Here is a 16,921-nt window from a genome sequence, read left to right as displayed (position 1 = left end):
CCAGGTCAGGTTGCTCAGAGCCCCGTCCAGCCTGGCCTGGGATGTCTCCAGGGATGGGGCATCCACCACCTCTCTGGCCAACCTGGGACAGGGTTTCACCACCCTCAGTGTAAAATATTGCTTCCTCATGTCTGGCCTGAATCTCCCCTCCTTTAGTTTAAAACCATCACCCCTTGTCCTGTCCCAACAGGCCCTGCTACAAAGTCTGCCCCATCTTTCTTACAGGCCCCTTTTAAGTACTGAAAGGCTGCAATAATGTCTCCCCTTCTCCAGGCTGAACAACCCCAACTCTCAGCCTGTCCCCGTAGCAGAGGGGTGCAGGTCTGAGGGGTGCGAGCAGGAGGAGAAGGGCTTGGGGGCTTGCGAGGGGTGGCGGGAGGCAGCCAGGAGGACGGCGCTTCTCGAGGGTGCTGGTCGGGGCTTCTCAGGCACCCGAGCTGGGACTCCTCGATGCCGAGTTGGGGTGCAGGTAGGACCACCCCCGTCCAGCAGGACTGCGGCGGGGGCCGGGCTCCCCGGGGCGGGGACGGGGGCGCTGGGAGGGCTCGGGGAGGCGCCGTCCCTCCCCTGGGCAGTTTCTCGGCGAAGCTCTTTAATAGCGGAGCCGCCCCCGGCCCCTCCCCGTTGGAGCCGGCCCGTGCGGCACGGCGCGGCCGGGGCCGGGGCCGTGGGGCGCAGCTCGGGCCATGGCGGGGGGCGGCGGAGGGGCTGCCGGCCGGGCCCGGCTGCTGGCCGTGCTGCTGGCGGGGCTGCTCGGTGGGGCGCGGGCTTTCGGCGACGAGGAGGAGCGGCGGTGCGACGCCATCCGCATCGCCATGTGCCAGAACCTGGGCTACAATGTCACCAAGATGCCCAACCTGGTGGGGCACGAGTTGCAGGCGGACGCGGAGCTGCAGCTCACCACCTTCACCCCCCTCATCCAGTACGGCTGCTCCAGCCAGCTCCAGGTGGGTCGGGGCGCCGGGGGTCCCCTTTGTGCGTGGCCGGAGTGGGAGAGCGGGGTGGGAGGACTGGACCGGCTGCTCATCCCCATCCTCATCTCCATCCCCTCGGCTCAGTCCAAAAAGAAAACCCAACCGAAAGTCCCGCTGGGTTGAGCGCTGTTCCTCGGCGCCTGGGACGGGCTCGTTCATCCCGGTGCGGAGGGGCAGGGGCACGTTGTCTCGGCGGAGCTTCGGGTGTTGTACCCGAGCTCTGCTCCCCTCTTAGCTGAGAACCCCAGGGAGCTGCTCCTGGGAGCTGCCGGCTGGTGGGAACCTCTTCCGAGGCTTCCATCGCAGGAGTTTCTTTCCCAGGCGAATGGTGAGATCCCGGTCCTCCCCACGGGCATGGATTTCATCAAACAAAAACCAGCTTGTTTCTTGGGACAGAGCTCCCGAAGTAGCACGCGATCCCGCTTACACTGTCGCGTCACAGAATTGCGATTATTCGAAAAGTGGAGGAAACTACAGTGTTTTATTACTGTTACATACGTGACCTTATTGTAAAAGAAAAAGCTATTCTTTTAGGAGGATCATGAACCAAAGTAATTCAATAAAATGCCTTTTCTTCTGTTTGTCTGTTAGCTGTAATATCCAGGCAGTGCCCAGAACAAATATATGTATTTGTTTAAACCGCTTCAGTTTGGTTTTTTGCTTTCCTAAATTGCACCCTTGAGGTTTAGATCTGGCTAAATCCCACTCGCTTTATTGAAAGTGATGGGCTAAATATACACGGAGCTAATCTAGGGAGTAAAATGTTCAAGCTTTGGCTTCGGACCACATTTGAACTGAAAGAAGACAACATTGTTAGGTTGTTGGTTTTGTTTTTTTTTTTTCTCCTTTGTTTTTATTGTTCTTGGTTTATTTGTTTTATGCTGCTTCCTGTTTTTTAAGGCAAAGGACCAAATATTACTGCTAAAAAGACAAAAAGGAAAACTTGCTGTATTTTAACCTGTTTAATTTTCCCCTAACGCACTTGTGATTTCTGTTTCTTCCAGTTCTTCCTTTGTTCGGTGTATGTTCCGATGTGCACAGAGAAGATTAACATCCCCATAGGTCCCTGTGGTGGCATGTGCCTCTCTGTCAAAAGGAGATGTGAGCCTGTTTTAAAAGAATTTGGATTTGCCTGGCCGGACAGCCTCAACTGCAGCAAATTCCCACCCCAGAACGATCACAACCACATGTGCATGGAGGGTCCAGGAGATGAAGAGGTTCCCCTGCACAGCAAGACCTCCCTCCAGCCCGGAGAAGAGTGCCACAGCATGGGATCTAACTCGGAGCAGTACATCTGGGTGAAGAGGAGCTTGAACTGTGTCCTCAAGTGCGGCTACGACGCTGGTCTCTACAGCAGGTCAGCCAAGGAATTCACGGATATCTGGATGGCCGTGTGGGCCAGTCTTTGCTTCATCTCCACTGCCTTCACAGTCCTGACCTTCCTGATTGATTCATCCAGGTTTTCCTACCCGGAGCGCCCAATCATATTTTTGAGCATGTGCTACAATATTTATAGCATTGCTTATATTGTGAGGCTAACTGTGGGCCGGGAAAGGATATCCTGTGATTTTGAAGAGGCAGCAGAACCTGTTCTTATCCAAGAAGGTCTTAAGAACACAGGATGTGCTATAATTTTCTTGCTGATGTATTTTTTCGGGATGGCTAGCTCCATCTGGTGGGTTATCCTCACATTGACGTGGTTTCTGGCTGCAGGACTCAAGTGGGGCCACGAAGCTATAGAAATGCACAGCTCTTATTTCCATATTGCAGCCTGGGCTATCCCCGCCGTGAAGACCATCGTCATTTTGATTATGAGACTAGTAGATGCGGACGAGCTCACCGGTCTGTGCTACGTTGGGAGCCAGAACCTAGATGCGCTGACGGGCTTTGTTGTCGCTCCGCTTTTTACCTACCTGGTCATTGGGACTTTATTCATTGCAGCGGGACTGGTGGCCTTATTTAAAATCAGGTCTAATCTTCAGAAAGATGGAACTAAAACAGACAAACTGGAAAGGCTGATGGTCAAAATCGGTGTTTTTTCGGTGCTGTACACTGTCCCAGCAACGTGTGTCATCGCCTGTTATTTCTATGAAATCTCCAACTGGGCCATTTTCCGCTATTCGGCAGATGATTCCAATATGGCAGTGGAGATGCTCAAAATCTTCATGTCCCTCCTGGTGGGGATTACGTCAGGTATGTGGATCTGGTCAGCCAAAACTCTGCACACGTGGCAGAAGTGCTCCAACAGACTGGTGAACTCAGGGAAGGTAAAACGGGAGAAGAGAGCAGACGGTTGGGTGAAACCTGGGAAAGGGAATGAGACCGTGGTATGAGGAAAGGACGGCACCCCGATGGTCCGACCGCTCCCCCGTGGAGGACTGATTGTGTGTAAGCGTTGCTGTGAAAATGTTGGGAGCAGCGTAGGGAGATGGTTACACAACCTGTCTCTGGGGGATGGAGAAAAAAAAAAAGCCTTAAAGAACAAACAGCAAAAAGATCACACTGCAGATACAATAGCCATAAACCATGCTGCCCAAAACAGGAAAGCCCGAGAGGCTTTAAAAGCTGTGAAATATCCAAACACGTTGTCTTCCTTTGCAATGTACTGAAGTCTTTAGAAGCTGAGGGACTGTAGCCCACGCCTGTGGGATGTTATTTTCTTTTTCCTATAGCTGATGGAGGAAAGGTGGTCCGGGGCCAAATTCTGGGCTGATGTAGGGCCCAGATATCAGAAGGTGGAGCATCCGGGACCTCAGTTAGATGCCTTTTTTCTGAGTTCAGCATCATGAAGAAGGCGCTTGCCGAGGCTTGTGTCTTTGTGCCCTGGGGAATTCTGTTGCTCCCATATGCTGCACGAGTCAGCCAAGGATCAGGTCCTCCAACAAATACCAAGTGGACTTTCCAGGTCTGAGAGTTACCCATTATGAGTAGGATTTAGTGAGGTATTAGTGAGGATGATTTTTAAAGTTGTCTGATGGTCTAATAATAATTTCAACACATTATTTTTACGGTCTGTAACCTGGTCTGAATTGAAAATTGGCTCTGCCTTGAGTGGGAATTTGGACCTCCCTAGGTCCCTTCCCACCTGAATTATTTCGTGGTTCTATCAATATTTCTAATTTTTTAAAGGCTTTACTCAAGACCATTGGCAGAAGTAGATGAGTCAGTGGGGGCTGGAAATCTGTGTATGGTCTTCTGCATTGGTTTTTGTCCGTCTGCCTTTGTTCCTGTCCCTTCAGGTGCTCCTGCTATTTCCAGTGGACTACTTTATTCTGCTGCATTCAACAGCTTTAAATAAAGTCTTACATTATAGCGTTCCTTCCTCTAGGAAAAAGAAAATTGAGTTGAGGGTCTCTTCAAACAATGCCAGTTTTCTCCAAGTAAACTTATCTGGCCCTCTCTGGAGACCCATTGCATGAAGCAATTAAGTCTTAATATATTTCATTCGGTGTGATGGTATCTCTGCAGACGCCAGTCTGGGGAGAAGCGAAATGTTAAGTTCCTTGGCAACCTCATGTTCACACAGATCAGTTGTATAATTATGTGTGTCAGTTACAATTAAAAGAACATTCTCAGCCCATGACATCGCAGTACAGCTGACTGCCTCACAATGATGCTCCCATTGCTCACTGACAGCTATGGAGACATTTTTTTAAAGTATTTTTTACATGCAGAATGTGAGCAGACATTCAGTCCTCAGGAATGAAAAAAGACACTTCCAGTTTTTGTAAAGAGATCCCGAGAGAAGAGACACAACTTCTTGGTGAATAATGTTTCACAGCAACTATCGGGTTTACTTGTTCTTTATTTGAGGAGGCATCGGCTTGTGCTTGTGGGGAGCTCGAATCTTGTGTTGGAGGTTTGGGTAATAAGAAAGGTGATGCAAACAGAAATGGCCCAGAAGCACTCCAGAGAACACTGTTCTGATGCTCTATCCCTTTGAAGGACCTTTGTTTTAATCTGTGTGCCCTAAACATTTGCTTCATTTGTTTGTGTGGAACCTGTCTGACTGTGGAGCGTCCCCCCCGGTACCCCAACTCACGCGACCTTCAAGGGCAGCTGAGAACAGGCACCGCTTTATTGCAGTCCTGGCTGTTCACACAGGTGCCCCATGTGCTTCCCAAACCACAACCCATTCCAGCTCTGGCCATGAGCACTAATCTGTCCCAGAAGTGTGTATTGTTTCAATGTCAATGTTGAAACATGTGCTTGAGGACTTTTTTTATTTTTTCCTAAAAAAACCCAAAACAACACAACAAACCCCAAACAAACCCTAATTGCAGTCTTTGTGGTTGGGCACCCTCTCCAGCAGAACAAGTGACAACTTGACACATTCTGCTCAAGACGCACAAGCATTGTCTTGGCCAACACCGCATACCAGCCGAGCCTTTTCATCCTCTCCATAAAGTCTCTCGCTATTTACATTGTGTTTGGATCTGGTTATTCTGTGGACAAGGAGTTCTTCAGATGGATGAGCTTCTCCGTTGTGTGATCTTGCTCCTAGCCCGGCGAGGGATGTAAAGTCAGCAGCTATATGTTGACTTTCAAGGGATAAGGATGGAGTAGGAGCCTTGTCTTGTGACCTCATATCAAGCTGTGCCAAAGTATCACATCCACTCAAGTGTCCTTCCCTCTGAAATGGTTTGGATGCTCTCCTGGCTGATCTGGTCCATGTTTGACCTGACTGATTCAATAAACGACATTTTTAACAATGTTATGTACACAGTAGTACCTTGTTATCAGATCTCCAGCTGTGTTATCATCTCCAACTGTGACCCTGTGGACTGTGACAGAGGAACGTCCCTGGTGATTTGAGATGCTGGAAGTGAGTTGGGTAATGGTAACTGTGCGTAGCCCTATGAAGGACCTGGGAGGATGTTCCATGAAAGAGCGTGAGGCACTCAAATACTGTTGGGAAGGGGTAGGCTGGGGAGAGACATCAGCTGATATTCCCAAAGGAGCACCTATCCCAAGCGGTCAGGGGGTCAACGTGCCAGCCCAAAGGGAGATTAAACTGTTGCAGTGATGAAACCATCCCATAAACGTGTTTGTTAATCCACATGCATTTACCTTGCTCCGCTTTGGGGCCGTATGAGTGGGAATTCACAGCAGATAGACTAAAACCTGCTGGTTACCAAGAGTGGGTCTCTGCAACTCGTATGTTCTCTTGTTTCAACATTGTTATGAATTTAAAGCCAAAAAATGTGTGACTAATCCTGTCTTGGAAATGCAGTTGCTGTGGTTATACAAGTAGAAACTTTGCAGCAGCTACCTTCCCTGCCCAGTCCCTACTCCCTTCTTCGCCCCGGGCTTATGTTCTTCTCGCTGCAGGTTTTGGGAGCATCAGCTGGAGAGGTACAAGCTTAGCTCTTACATCAAACAGACAAGTTAGCTACTTTTTCTAAATTTTAAGGAAATATACACTGATTATTTTGGGGTGTACAGAAAATATATCTGCTTTGATGTATGTACTGTAAATTTCTAATTTATCACTGTAAAAAAAAACAAACAAAAATTTTGCTATTTAATTTTTATATCAAAATAAAGTTTTAACCTCTGTGGATAACTAAGGTATTCCTGGCAGCTCTCACATTTTTGACGAGTTTGTTTCTTAAATTGGCACTGTTGAAAATGCTTTTATTTCCCCTGGAAAATCTGAAATGCTCACACTGGGGTGAATGGATGCTCTCAAGGGGTTAATCCAGCATGGTTTGGATCTAAATGTGGGTTGTGAGAAATAGCTGAGAACAAAACATCATTGGACGGCGAGACTGCAGGACTTGCACATGGGGTGGACAGAAACCCTTTTGAAGACAGCGCAGAGGTCCTGGGCACTGGCTGGGGATGCAGATGGAGTTTTGGGCTTGTCTGAGCGTGTTCCCAAAACTGAACAAGAGGGCCAGGTGGAAGCTCAACCATCCGCTGCTCTAACACTGCTGGGATGTGGCTCCTGGGCAGAGCAGAACCTCTATAAGGCTCCTTTTTATTGTTGAATACATGCACCCAAAGATGCACTGAGCATTCGGATGTGGGGTGCATGGAGGAGGAGGGTGGTGTAACCACCTGCCTGTGGGGTATATGAAAACCAGAAATGGCTTTTGAACAGGCCAAATTCTGCTCCTTGTAATATGCTTGAAATGAATTCGAATTTGCTCCTAAGGATAATATCAGCGCTTGAGAGAACAGATTCAATTGATTGTCTACATTTTCTTGCACTGTTGTGTTTTGTTGTTGTTGTTTTGTTTGTTTTGTTTTGTGTTTTTTTCTTTTTCTTTTCTTTTTTTATTTTTTTTTTATCTTATTAATGCTTTGCTTATTTTTCATTCTTTTGTGTCATTTATGTTCACAATTAGGATGTATGGTGGCAGTGAGGAGCTCCTTCTTTATGTGTACACCCCTCACCAGTTTCTCTGACGCTGATAGTACTGTTTGTGCTATTAGTCATCATCTAAACCCTCTTAATCATCTCCACTATGAAGCGTTCTGTGTGCAGGATTACTTAATTAGCATAATATTATTCTAATAGGAACGTAAATCAGACTAGAGTGGATAATAGTGAGGGTGCGCTATAAAGAAGACAGCAGGAATTATCACCTGTGCATCTGTAGCTAACCAAGTTTTGAAGAGCTGCATCTAAACCTGGTAATTAGAGGGATTTTCTCATGCTTTTGGCAGCTTATCACTGTAATGTTCTCAGGGCGGTGATTAATGAGATCTCTGACTCCCAACTTATAATTAGGAGTCTTTAATATAGCTACAGTTAAACATAACAAACATAAAAGAAAAGAGCTTTGTCTGTCAGGGCTGTTCACGCCACCAGAGAACCTCAGACATAGTGCACGAGATAGTGCTGGCGGCTCCAGGTCTCTCTGATGGCCACTTGTCCTTGTGCACATCCCCACATCAGGCATCTGAGAGCATCGCTAGTGAGGTGACAGTGAATTGCTGGAGTGGCTCTGCATGCCGGACAACCTCCCTGAGCCACTGGGACAACAAATCAGCTCAGGTTTGCCTATGGAGAGGAGTATGTGACTGTATATCAAACTTGTAAAAGGTAGACTTTATCAGGACTTTTTGTTTAATTGGTTTTGTCTTGTTTCATTAAAGCTGCCTTTAAAAAGAGCAAATGTTAGGCCTTCGTAGTGAAGGAGATCACAGTTCTGCTGCCAGAAGTCAGGAGCATCCTAAGCTCCAGTAATGTGAAAATGTGTATCATGAGACTCCAGCTTTGGTGGTGGAGTTTCCACCACACTCCATCCTCAGCCGCTCATTCCCATAACCGCACTGCATTTCAGCTTCTCTTTCATTTTGCCAGTGCACTGCAAAGCAGGTCAGCAAAAAGATTTGGGTTAAAAATAACCATTGCTTTCTTTTATGCTGGAGATTTACGTTTATCTTGGATCATGTCAGTGATCTGGTTTATGCAGCAGCATCACCAAGAGTTGCACCGGCCCAGCCAGACAGTGTGACCTGCCGGGTGACCGGGGGTCTGGCTCATGCTGCCCTTGCTCCCCATGGCAGCAACCTGTGGTCCTGCTCCCTGAGCCCTCTCACCATCATCGCTGCGAGGGCAGAGCTGCATCTGCCTGTGGGGATGCAGGAATGGGTGAGAGACAAGTGGCAACTACCCAAACACTGCCAGTTTCCCCAGCTAAAATAGAAAATCCTTCATTAATGCTGTTGGTAACTCCCCAGGTTTGATGCTTTGCTTGGGATAATCACAGAATGTCAGGGATTGGAAGGGACCTCAAAAGCTCATCCAGTCCAATCCCCCTGCCAGAGCAGGAACACCCAGATGAGGTTACACAGGAAGGTGTCCAGGCGGGTTTGAATGTCTGCAGAGAAGGAGACTCCACAACCCCCCTGGGCAGCCTGTTCCAGGCTCTGGCACCCTCACTGAGAAGAAGTTCCCTCTCAAATTTAAGTGGAACCTCTTGTGTTCCAGTTTGAACCCATTACCCCTTGTCCTACCGATGGTTGTCACCGAGAAGAGCCTGGCTCCATCCTCGTGACACTCACCCTTTACATATTTGTAAACATTAATGAGGTCACCCCTCAGTCTTCTCCAAGCTAAAGAGCCCCATCTCCCTCAGCCTTTCCTCACACGGGAGATGCTCCACTCCCTTCATCATCTTCGTTGCCCTGCGCTGGACTCTCTCCAGCAGTTCCCTGTCCTTCTGGAACTGAGGGGCCCAGAACTGAACACAGTATTCCAGATGTTGTCTCACCAGGGCAGAGTTAGAGGGGGAGGAGAACCTCTCTGACCTACTAACCGCACCAAAGTCCAGCTTTGAACTGCTCATCTAGAGGTGAAAGCCCCATTAAACAGCCCCACAGTAGCTGTGTCGCTGATGCTCCATGGTGCCCTTTTTGGTACACTTGGGCTAACCGACTCATATGCCAGGAGTTTCCAGCCTCTGTCTCAACTTTGCCTGCCAAATGTTGGTGTAGTTTGAGAGCAAAGCAGAGTATCTCTTCATGCTTGCGAAGCCAATGCTGGCTGCAGCACTGATGAGGCAGAGAGTGGTCCAGGCTGGAGCTGTGTCGTGACATCCTCCCACTGCACCTCACCAAAAAGAAAGGACGAGAGGATGGAGACAATGGGTGTGGGTCAGGCAGCTCCCAGCTGATGCTGGGCTGGTACAGCAGATCCCCTATCACCAGTATTTCCTGCAGCTGGGAGACGATTTCTGGCCAGAGGTCCTGCACATCCTGGCAGCCTCCAGCTGCTCTAACAGCTTTGTGTTGTTAACAACCAGATGTTTTGTTTTACGCTCTGGGAACAGTCTACCAAACAGTCACCACGGGGCTGGGAGAGCACAAAGGTGGCTTAGAGGGCAAGGACGCATATGCTGAGGTGTCGCTGAGAAACTGCTCTGTTTTCCTAGTTTTTGGGGGAAGGAGGGACATCCCATGTGCCAGATGTTAGGTACAACACCAGAGGAAGCATGTTAAACTCCTAACACAAATATTATTGCACCTCAAAGTTTACTGTAATTTGTAACTTTGGATTTTGTTGCTGTGTTTACTTGTCAGGAGCCAAAGTGCTAATTAATCAGATCCACTTCAGAGGTCTCGGAGAAGGGAGACTTAAAATTAACTTTACCCATTTAAAAATAAATGGTTTTAAATATTAAAAAAAAAAATAATACCCATGGCTTGTTGATACACTGGCGAGATAAATACCTTCATTTTGTATTTCCATCAGCATTTAGCTGGTTTCCTGCCTGGTTCTCTCATTTCCTGCGCTTACTCTGAGGAAGTGAAAAACGTCCTTCCTGCAAGATAGATGCAAATCATTTGACAATCTGCTTCTACAATATAAAGTTTCAAAACATTATTATGCGCAGAAACAGCCTGACATTAAATGTTTACATGGGTGAAGTGAAGTATTTTCTTCTGAAACAACTCAGAGACGCTCTCACTCCAGTAGCTGTTAAGGGCTGATAAGCGAAGTGCTGTGGAAAAACAGGAATTGAGCCTTTTCAGGGATTTTTCTTGCATTTTTGGGTCCTTTGCTGTGCAGCAAGGAGTGCCTGACATCTAGTGGCAGCTGCGTCCCGGCCCCAGACCCTCGCCACTGCTCACTGACCCCACTCCCACTCATGTCCAGGACATTTCCAGGGGGTTGCTCCGGGCAGATTTGCTTTTCATGGCACTTTTTGTGTTGTTACTATCAATATTTTTGCACTCCCATCAACGCCATGACTTATTTTTATACCACCTCAGTTTTCACTGGAGGTCCAAACATGGATGTCTAAAGCCACATCTGCCCACCCAAACCCAGTATTTCAAAAGCTAAGAGTAATCACGGGTGTGTTGCTTCTTCCCTTTGCAATGTGAAGCGCTTCCACGACGTCTCACAGCAAAGGGTGGCTGCTCAGCCACCCTGCTGAAAATAAAGGCAAAGGGATATTTTGCCTCAAAAAGGCCCCTCCAGGCCATTGACCCTGCTCACAGCTTTGGACATCCACAGTGCTGCTGAAGGATGATGTAGCTTATCAACCCAGCGTTGCAGGAGAACCTAAAATCTCTGCCAGTCTGCTTGGAAATCCAAATCTGCAGAACACAGCGATCCAGCAGCTGCTGCTCAGGCTGTTGAGTCCCACGGCTGTGATGTCCAAGAGCTGCAGCAGGAGTGGGCAGAGTCCTGAGGCTGTTTCAACAGGAGCATCTGAAAATGTAGTTGCTGAAATTTACTGTTCATTATTCTTCTGGAAAATTTCAGGCTTCAATGCAAAGCCTTTTAAAAACTGCTGAGTTTCTAGAAACTATCATTACTTTTCAAAGCAGCTGCTGGGTGCTCAGTTCCTTTAGAGTAACTACATTTCTACCCCCAGTTTATGGCCTGACAGCTTTATTACAGAAACTTTAAGCATGCTAAGAACTTCAAACAGAGAAAAAATGGCTCCTTCTGAGCCTCCTCTCAAGTCCATGAAGCGATTCATGCCTTTGAGAAAATGCCTGTGTTTGAAGCATAAATAATGTTGCAGTAATGACCTCAAAAAAGATGGAAATGAGAGAAACAACAATTTTTTACTTGAGGATTTCATCATTCATTCCTGTCTCCTTTTCCTCTCCTGCTTTGTGAAACATCCTTTGAATGGATGCTGCTGAAGAAGAGACAATGACCAACTGCTGCTGCCACAGGCACATGGTAATGACTGGCTGGTATCTGCCCTACTGAGGGCCAGACCCCTCTGTAACATATAAGATCATAGCATAGTTTGGGCTGGAAGGGACCTTCAAAGCTCATCCAGTCCAACCCCCCTGCCATGAGCAGGGACATCTTCACCCAGATCAGGTTGCTCAGAGCCCCGTCCAGCCTGGCCTGGGATGTCTCCAGGGATGGGGCATCCACCACCTCTCTGGCCAACCTGGGACAGGGTTTCACCACCATGACTTTCCTTCAGGCTCTTAACATGGAACTGATCAAATGGGTGTCCAGAGGCAATGGAGGGAAACAACAGGAGGTCTGTCCATTTCCTCCCTCCATCAAGGCTCCAAACCAGCATCTGGAAAGGGGCATATACCTCCGCTGCTGGTGTGAAGACTTTTCCCAGCAGCACATCTACTAGCTCTTGGCCCTACATGATGACTTGTACCAAGGATATCAGCTGAGGAAATAATGAGCTTATCCTCCATTTAATATCAATCTCTCCTTGCTCAGCCTTGGGCTTGCAGGTGGCATGGCTACAGCAAGTTTATAGTATTGCTCACAGAGGAAAAAAAAAATGACCCTTTAACATGTTAGCATGGCAAAAGGGCCGAAGGGACATCTGTCCCCTGCTGTGGCAGGGGAAGCTGCCTGTTACAGAAGCCCGCAGAACATATACTCCAAAAAAGGTCATTTGAAAGATTTAACAGAATCTCTTCCTTGCCCTCATGCTAGTTATGTTTAAAAGAAAAGGTCTCCAGCCTGAGATGATAGCCTTTCTTCTTTCTGCTGCCATTTGGCAGTGGGAAAGAGCTGGCAGGCCCCAGGCAGAAAGCAAAAAGCATTTGCAAAGTAACACAGAAGAGAACCACAATAAAAACATAACATCTTTTTGAGAGACAGGGAGTGTAGGAGAGGCCTGGAAATGGGGAAGAGTAGTTCTCAGAGGAGGAGGGAATATATATTTAATGCTGAAAAAATCAGCTACAGGGGCCCCAGCATATGAAAGTTATGACAAACAATAATATCATTCCACTCACAAAACAATCATGTTTCTACAGCTGTGGCCTGACTGGAGCCAAAAGAGGTGAGGAGCCATCCCTGCTTCCCTGGAGAACGGTTTTATAACCGGAGCAGGGAAAGGGCCAGGTCTCATCCCGAAATGCCAGTAAATCATCATGTCAGCATCCACAAAGCTGGCCCCCAGTTTGCCATGGGATGAGCTGGGTTTTGCTTCTGCAAGCTCTTGAGGTCCCTCCCTCTCCAAAATGCCCGAGAGCAGCGTCTGCATCTGTCAGAGCCCTGCCAGCTCTGGGATGCTCCAGGACACTGTACAGGGCCACATCCCTTCCTCTCCCTCTCCTCAGGGTATCAGGCACTTTTTTTGGCTGTGAAAAGTCAAGTCTGACAGATGTGGCCACCAGCCCAGTCCTCCTCACTTGTGTGGCCTTTCCAGTAGCTCTGCAGCCCCATGACTCCCCGCCACAGCCTGGGCTCCTGTCAGGAGTCAGGAGTTTGCAGCCACCTTCCCAGATCTGCTACTGACCTGCTGCCTCATGTCATTGAAAGGATGGCCCTGCCATGGTGGACTAACAGAGAGAGCAGGATCCAAGATCTGCTATGGCTCTTGGGACATGAGTGATGACAGGATGAGAGGGAACAGCCTCAAGTTGCACCCGGGGAGGTTTAGATTGGATATTAGGAAAAGTTTATTCGTGGAAAGGGTTGTCAGGCATTGGAACAGGCTGCCCAGGGAAGTGGTGGAGTCACTATCCCTGGAGGGGTTTAAAAGACGTGTAGATGTGGTGATTAGGGTAATGGTTTAGTGGTAGACTTGGCAGTGTTGGGTTTACAGTTGGACTCGATAATGTTAAAGATCTTTTCCAAACTAAATGATTTTATGATACTACTTTGGCACCAGGCCATGCAGAGGAAGGCAGTGTACAGGTATGCGAGGAGTGCCTGGAACCTCCACACCTCTGCTAAAGCAACAGAAGCGGAAGAGACTCATGTTTTTAAAAGCTCAGCTTCAAAAGCCTTTCCCTACAACCCCAGAAGAACCCAACTAACTTCCTGCCAACAGAAGAAAGGTCAGGAGGTTTGAGGATCTGTTGGCCCAAAGAGGCACACAGAGTGGGGTGAGCAGGAGTGAAATCTCCATGTGAATAGATTCACAGCAGAAGTTAAACCTGGCACTTCACATCACATTCCCTACTGCACCTATTGGCTCATCACCACTCATTTAAGGGAGAGATTTCTTCCATGAAGAGAGGAGAAGAATCTGCCATATTGAAAAAATAATTAAAAAGACAGTGAAGTCCTTTCTCCATCCAACTTCTGTAGCTCACCGACAAATCTACACACAGATTTCACTAAGCATGTTTAACTAAAGTGGATGTGTACATAGACAGCCTTTAGATATTCCTATCTCAGAATCAAATTAATGAAGACAAAGCTCAGGTTAAATAATTTACTTCCTGTGACAGAGGAAGTGATTGCTGAGCCTTGGACTGGAAGGCCAGCATTTATGGACCTCAGGCTGCACCTCTTTCTGAAAACCATCCCATGTTCTTAGTTTCTAGGATGCTCTAGAGCAGGTAGATGCAGGTCATTTCCATGACATGAGCGTGTGGCGACACTCTTCAAATCCTATTTCTTCTTGAAATGGGAACACATGCGGACAGACATATTCATTTCTGTCATTTCACTAAAAAGCTGTTGTGGGTTTTTTTGTTGTTGTGGTGGTGGCTTTTGGTTTCGGTGGGATTTTTCGTTTTGGTTTGGTTGGTTGGTTTTCTTTTTCTATTATTATACATAATGTGAGTATAACTTTAGTTTGATCAACTATTTCACCAACTTCACTGAACAACTTTAATACATCAACAGGCAAAAATGATTTCAACTCTTGATTCAAAGTATTTCAATCTCAATTTTGTGGGAATAAATGCCGTTTGATTGATTACTCCCAAAATATTGACTCTGATCTGGAGTGTTTGCTCAGTGACCAGCTTCAGAGCACTTTGAAATCATGGGGGTATTGTTTACTCGCTTGATGGATGCCAGACTGGTGAGTGGGAGGAGGGCTTCAATAAATCATTCCTGACATTAACTTTGCAGAAGCAAATTCCCATGAGTATTTGTGTTAGTTCTGCTGCTGATGCTTGTGCAAACAGTGCAGGACAGAATTCACACCACTATCTTTCTGTGGCTAGTTTTGCAAACAAAAGCTCCTCATTGGCATTTCTAGGCAAAGTCAATGGGACAGACGGGGCAAAGCAAAATGCACTTTATTTATTCAAAAAACTGTTAGTGTGTCATTAGAAAATACGCACGAAACTTTCATAACAGATTTTGGGGTCAATAAAAAAATAAAATAAGCATAGATGGAATTAAACAATGAAATAAACCATTTTTATTTGTGTAAATAATTAGAATGTTCCAAACGTCCAGCATCTGGCATATGTACTTTTTTACATGCATTGTTTTTAGCCATCTATGCCACAAATTTTCCCTACATTTTGTTCTTTAGCATAGTGACTATGTTATTAAAACGGCGTCGGTCAGACCTTCATGATCTGTCATGAGAAATGGCTGGATATGGAAATGTCTGTTCCTGACGACAAATGCAGTAAGTTGGTAAGTAGCATGCACAGGGTACATAGTATAAATATACAGTTGTATTTTTCATTTCAAAGCTCTCCTACTGATAACCTTGGTAGAATTGCCATAATCTCTTCAAAAACAGCTCCAGCAAAATTTCTGACTACAAAAGCTCTGGTGGAATGTCGCTCTGCAAGGACACAGACCTGCTTGCAATCATATGCGGGGGGGTGTTTAGATTGGATATTAGGAAAAATTGGATTCTATCTTAGGAAAGATTTCTTTGTGGAAAGGGTTGTCAGGCATTGGAACAGGCTGCCCAGGGCAGTGGTGGAGTCACCATCCCTGGAAGGATTTAAAAGACGTGTAGATAAGGTTCTTAGGGACATGGTTTAGTGCCAGTGTTAGGTTATGGTTGGACTCAATGATCCTGAGAGTCTCTTCCAACCAAAATGATTCTATGATTCTGTGATTCTGTACTACAGGGATCTGTGACCACTTGGCTGAGGAACACTGAGGTCTACCAGCACATGGGGATGTCATCTCTCTGCCATGAAGGATGGGCTAAGACCTGACAACCCACTGATATCCCATCAATTTCAGAGCTGGGCTCTTAGTTCCTGTCTCCTTCTAAACAGAAAGTCTTTTCTAACAGTAAGATCTGAAAACTCATTTTTACATCTTTTTTAGTGCTTCCCAGGCTCAGCAGTGTCATCCCCTTTGGATGTTCTGGAGACCCCACATGGAGCTCAAACACTTTCCCATTCTCCACTACTGCTGTTGAGAACAACCAGGACCATTTTGTTCTGCCAGTAAATTAAGTAGGAGGCTCTGACCTCATCTGGAGAGCAGGACTTTGGGCCTGTTCACTGCCTAGAGAAGGCTGTGGGTGAGACTCTCCAGGTGTAGGATCTGAGTGGGCTGCTCAGCCCCACGTGGTGCTGACGGGGTGGCCCAAGGGACCCAGGACATTCCTGCTGCTCAGTGTTTCTCTCTACCCACATGGTCCTGCTGGGCACAAACCCACACATGCGTGCATCACCCAGGGTTTCTGCCTGACAAGCCACCTACCCATGGATGGAGAAGAGCATCCCAAAGCAACAAAAAACAAAAGAAAAGCTTTCCAGCCTGGGTTGTCCAGGTGCTGTAGCCTACACAGCTAAATAACACCAGCCTGCCCAGTCTGGGATGGACCTTTCCACCAAACACATCTCAGAGCTGGGGGAAGTTTTATTTTTCTATAACCCACAATGTCTCTCCCTTTGATTAAGAGGTGCAAAACATCTCCAGCCTCAGCAGAGCCCTCAGTGCTCTGCTGCAAATGCTCATTAATAAAACACCACACTTTGCTGACTGCTCCTGTAACTTTTGTCACATGTTAAGCCCCTCAGCAAGGTGTTGGTTCAATGATTTCAGGGATCCTTTTCCCACATAGATTGATTAAAATTCTGCCTTTGACAAATTAACAGGAAAACTTCCCTGGTGTTTTGTTAGCAGGTGGTTCTTCCCACATCAAGTCCCTTGGAAATATGTTATTTTTACTTGGCAGAAAGGTGAAAACAACAGACTGAAACGTGAGAAACCAGCATGTGGGCTTGACAGACCACACTGCCCACTGACCCCCACATCACTTGTTCATCCAGGCAGTTGCAGTCAGAGGGAAAGGAGCTTTTTTCCCTTCTGGGAACAC

The 16,921-nt window shown here is 47.0% G+C and overlaps 1 protein-coding gene across 1 annotated transcript; it reads left to right on the top strand.

Annotated features, from left to right (window-relative positions):
• The first annotated feature begins 609 nt into the window (after positions 1-609).
• Positions 610-6,544, top strand: FZD4 (frizzled class receptor 4). The gene is made up of 2 exons (XM_065032443.1): positions 610-947; positions 1,979-6,544. The coding sequence occupies exons 1-2, from the start codon at positions 687-689 to the stop codon at positions 3,305-3,307; spliced, it is 1,590 nt and encodes a 529-aa protein (XP_064888515.1). The 5' UTR covers positions 610-686; the 3' UTR covers positions 3,308-6,544.
• Positions 6,545-16,921: the final 10,377 nt, after the last annotated feature.

This window comes from Columba livia, chromosome 1 (genome assembly GCF_036013475.1).
Source record: "Columba livia isolate bColLiv1 breed racing homer chromosome 1, bColLiv1.pat.W.v2, whole genome shotgun sequence".
NCBI classification, from domain to species: domain Eukaryota; kingdom Metazoa; phylum Chordata; class Aves; order Columbiformes; family Columbidae; genus Columba; species Columba livia.
Note: the sequence above shows the minus strand (reverse complement) of the source record. Positions and strands in the feature narration are given on the sequence as shown.

What these genes read in the sequence shown, in the direction of transcription:
- FZD4 (XM_065032443.1), top strand. Translation starts at nt 687, where the DNA reads ATGGCGGGGGGCGGCGGAGGGGCTGCCGGCCGGGCCCGGCTGCTGGCC. An exon ending in GCTGCTCCAGCCAGCTCCAG is followed by an intron (nt 948 to 1,978) that starts GTGGGTCGGGGC and finishes TGTTTCTTCCAG; the next exon opens with TTCTTCCTTTGTTCGGTGTA.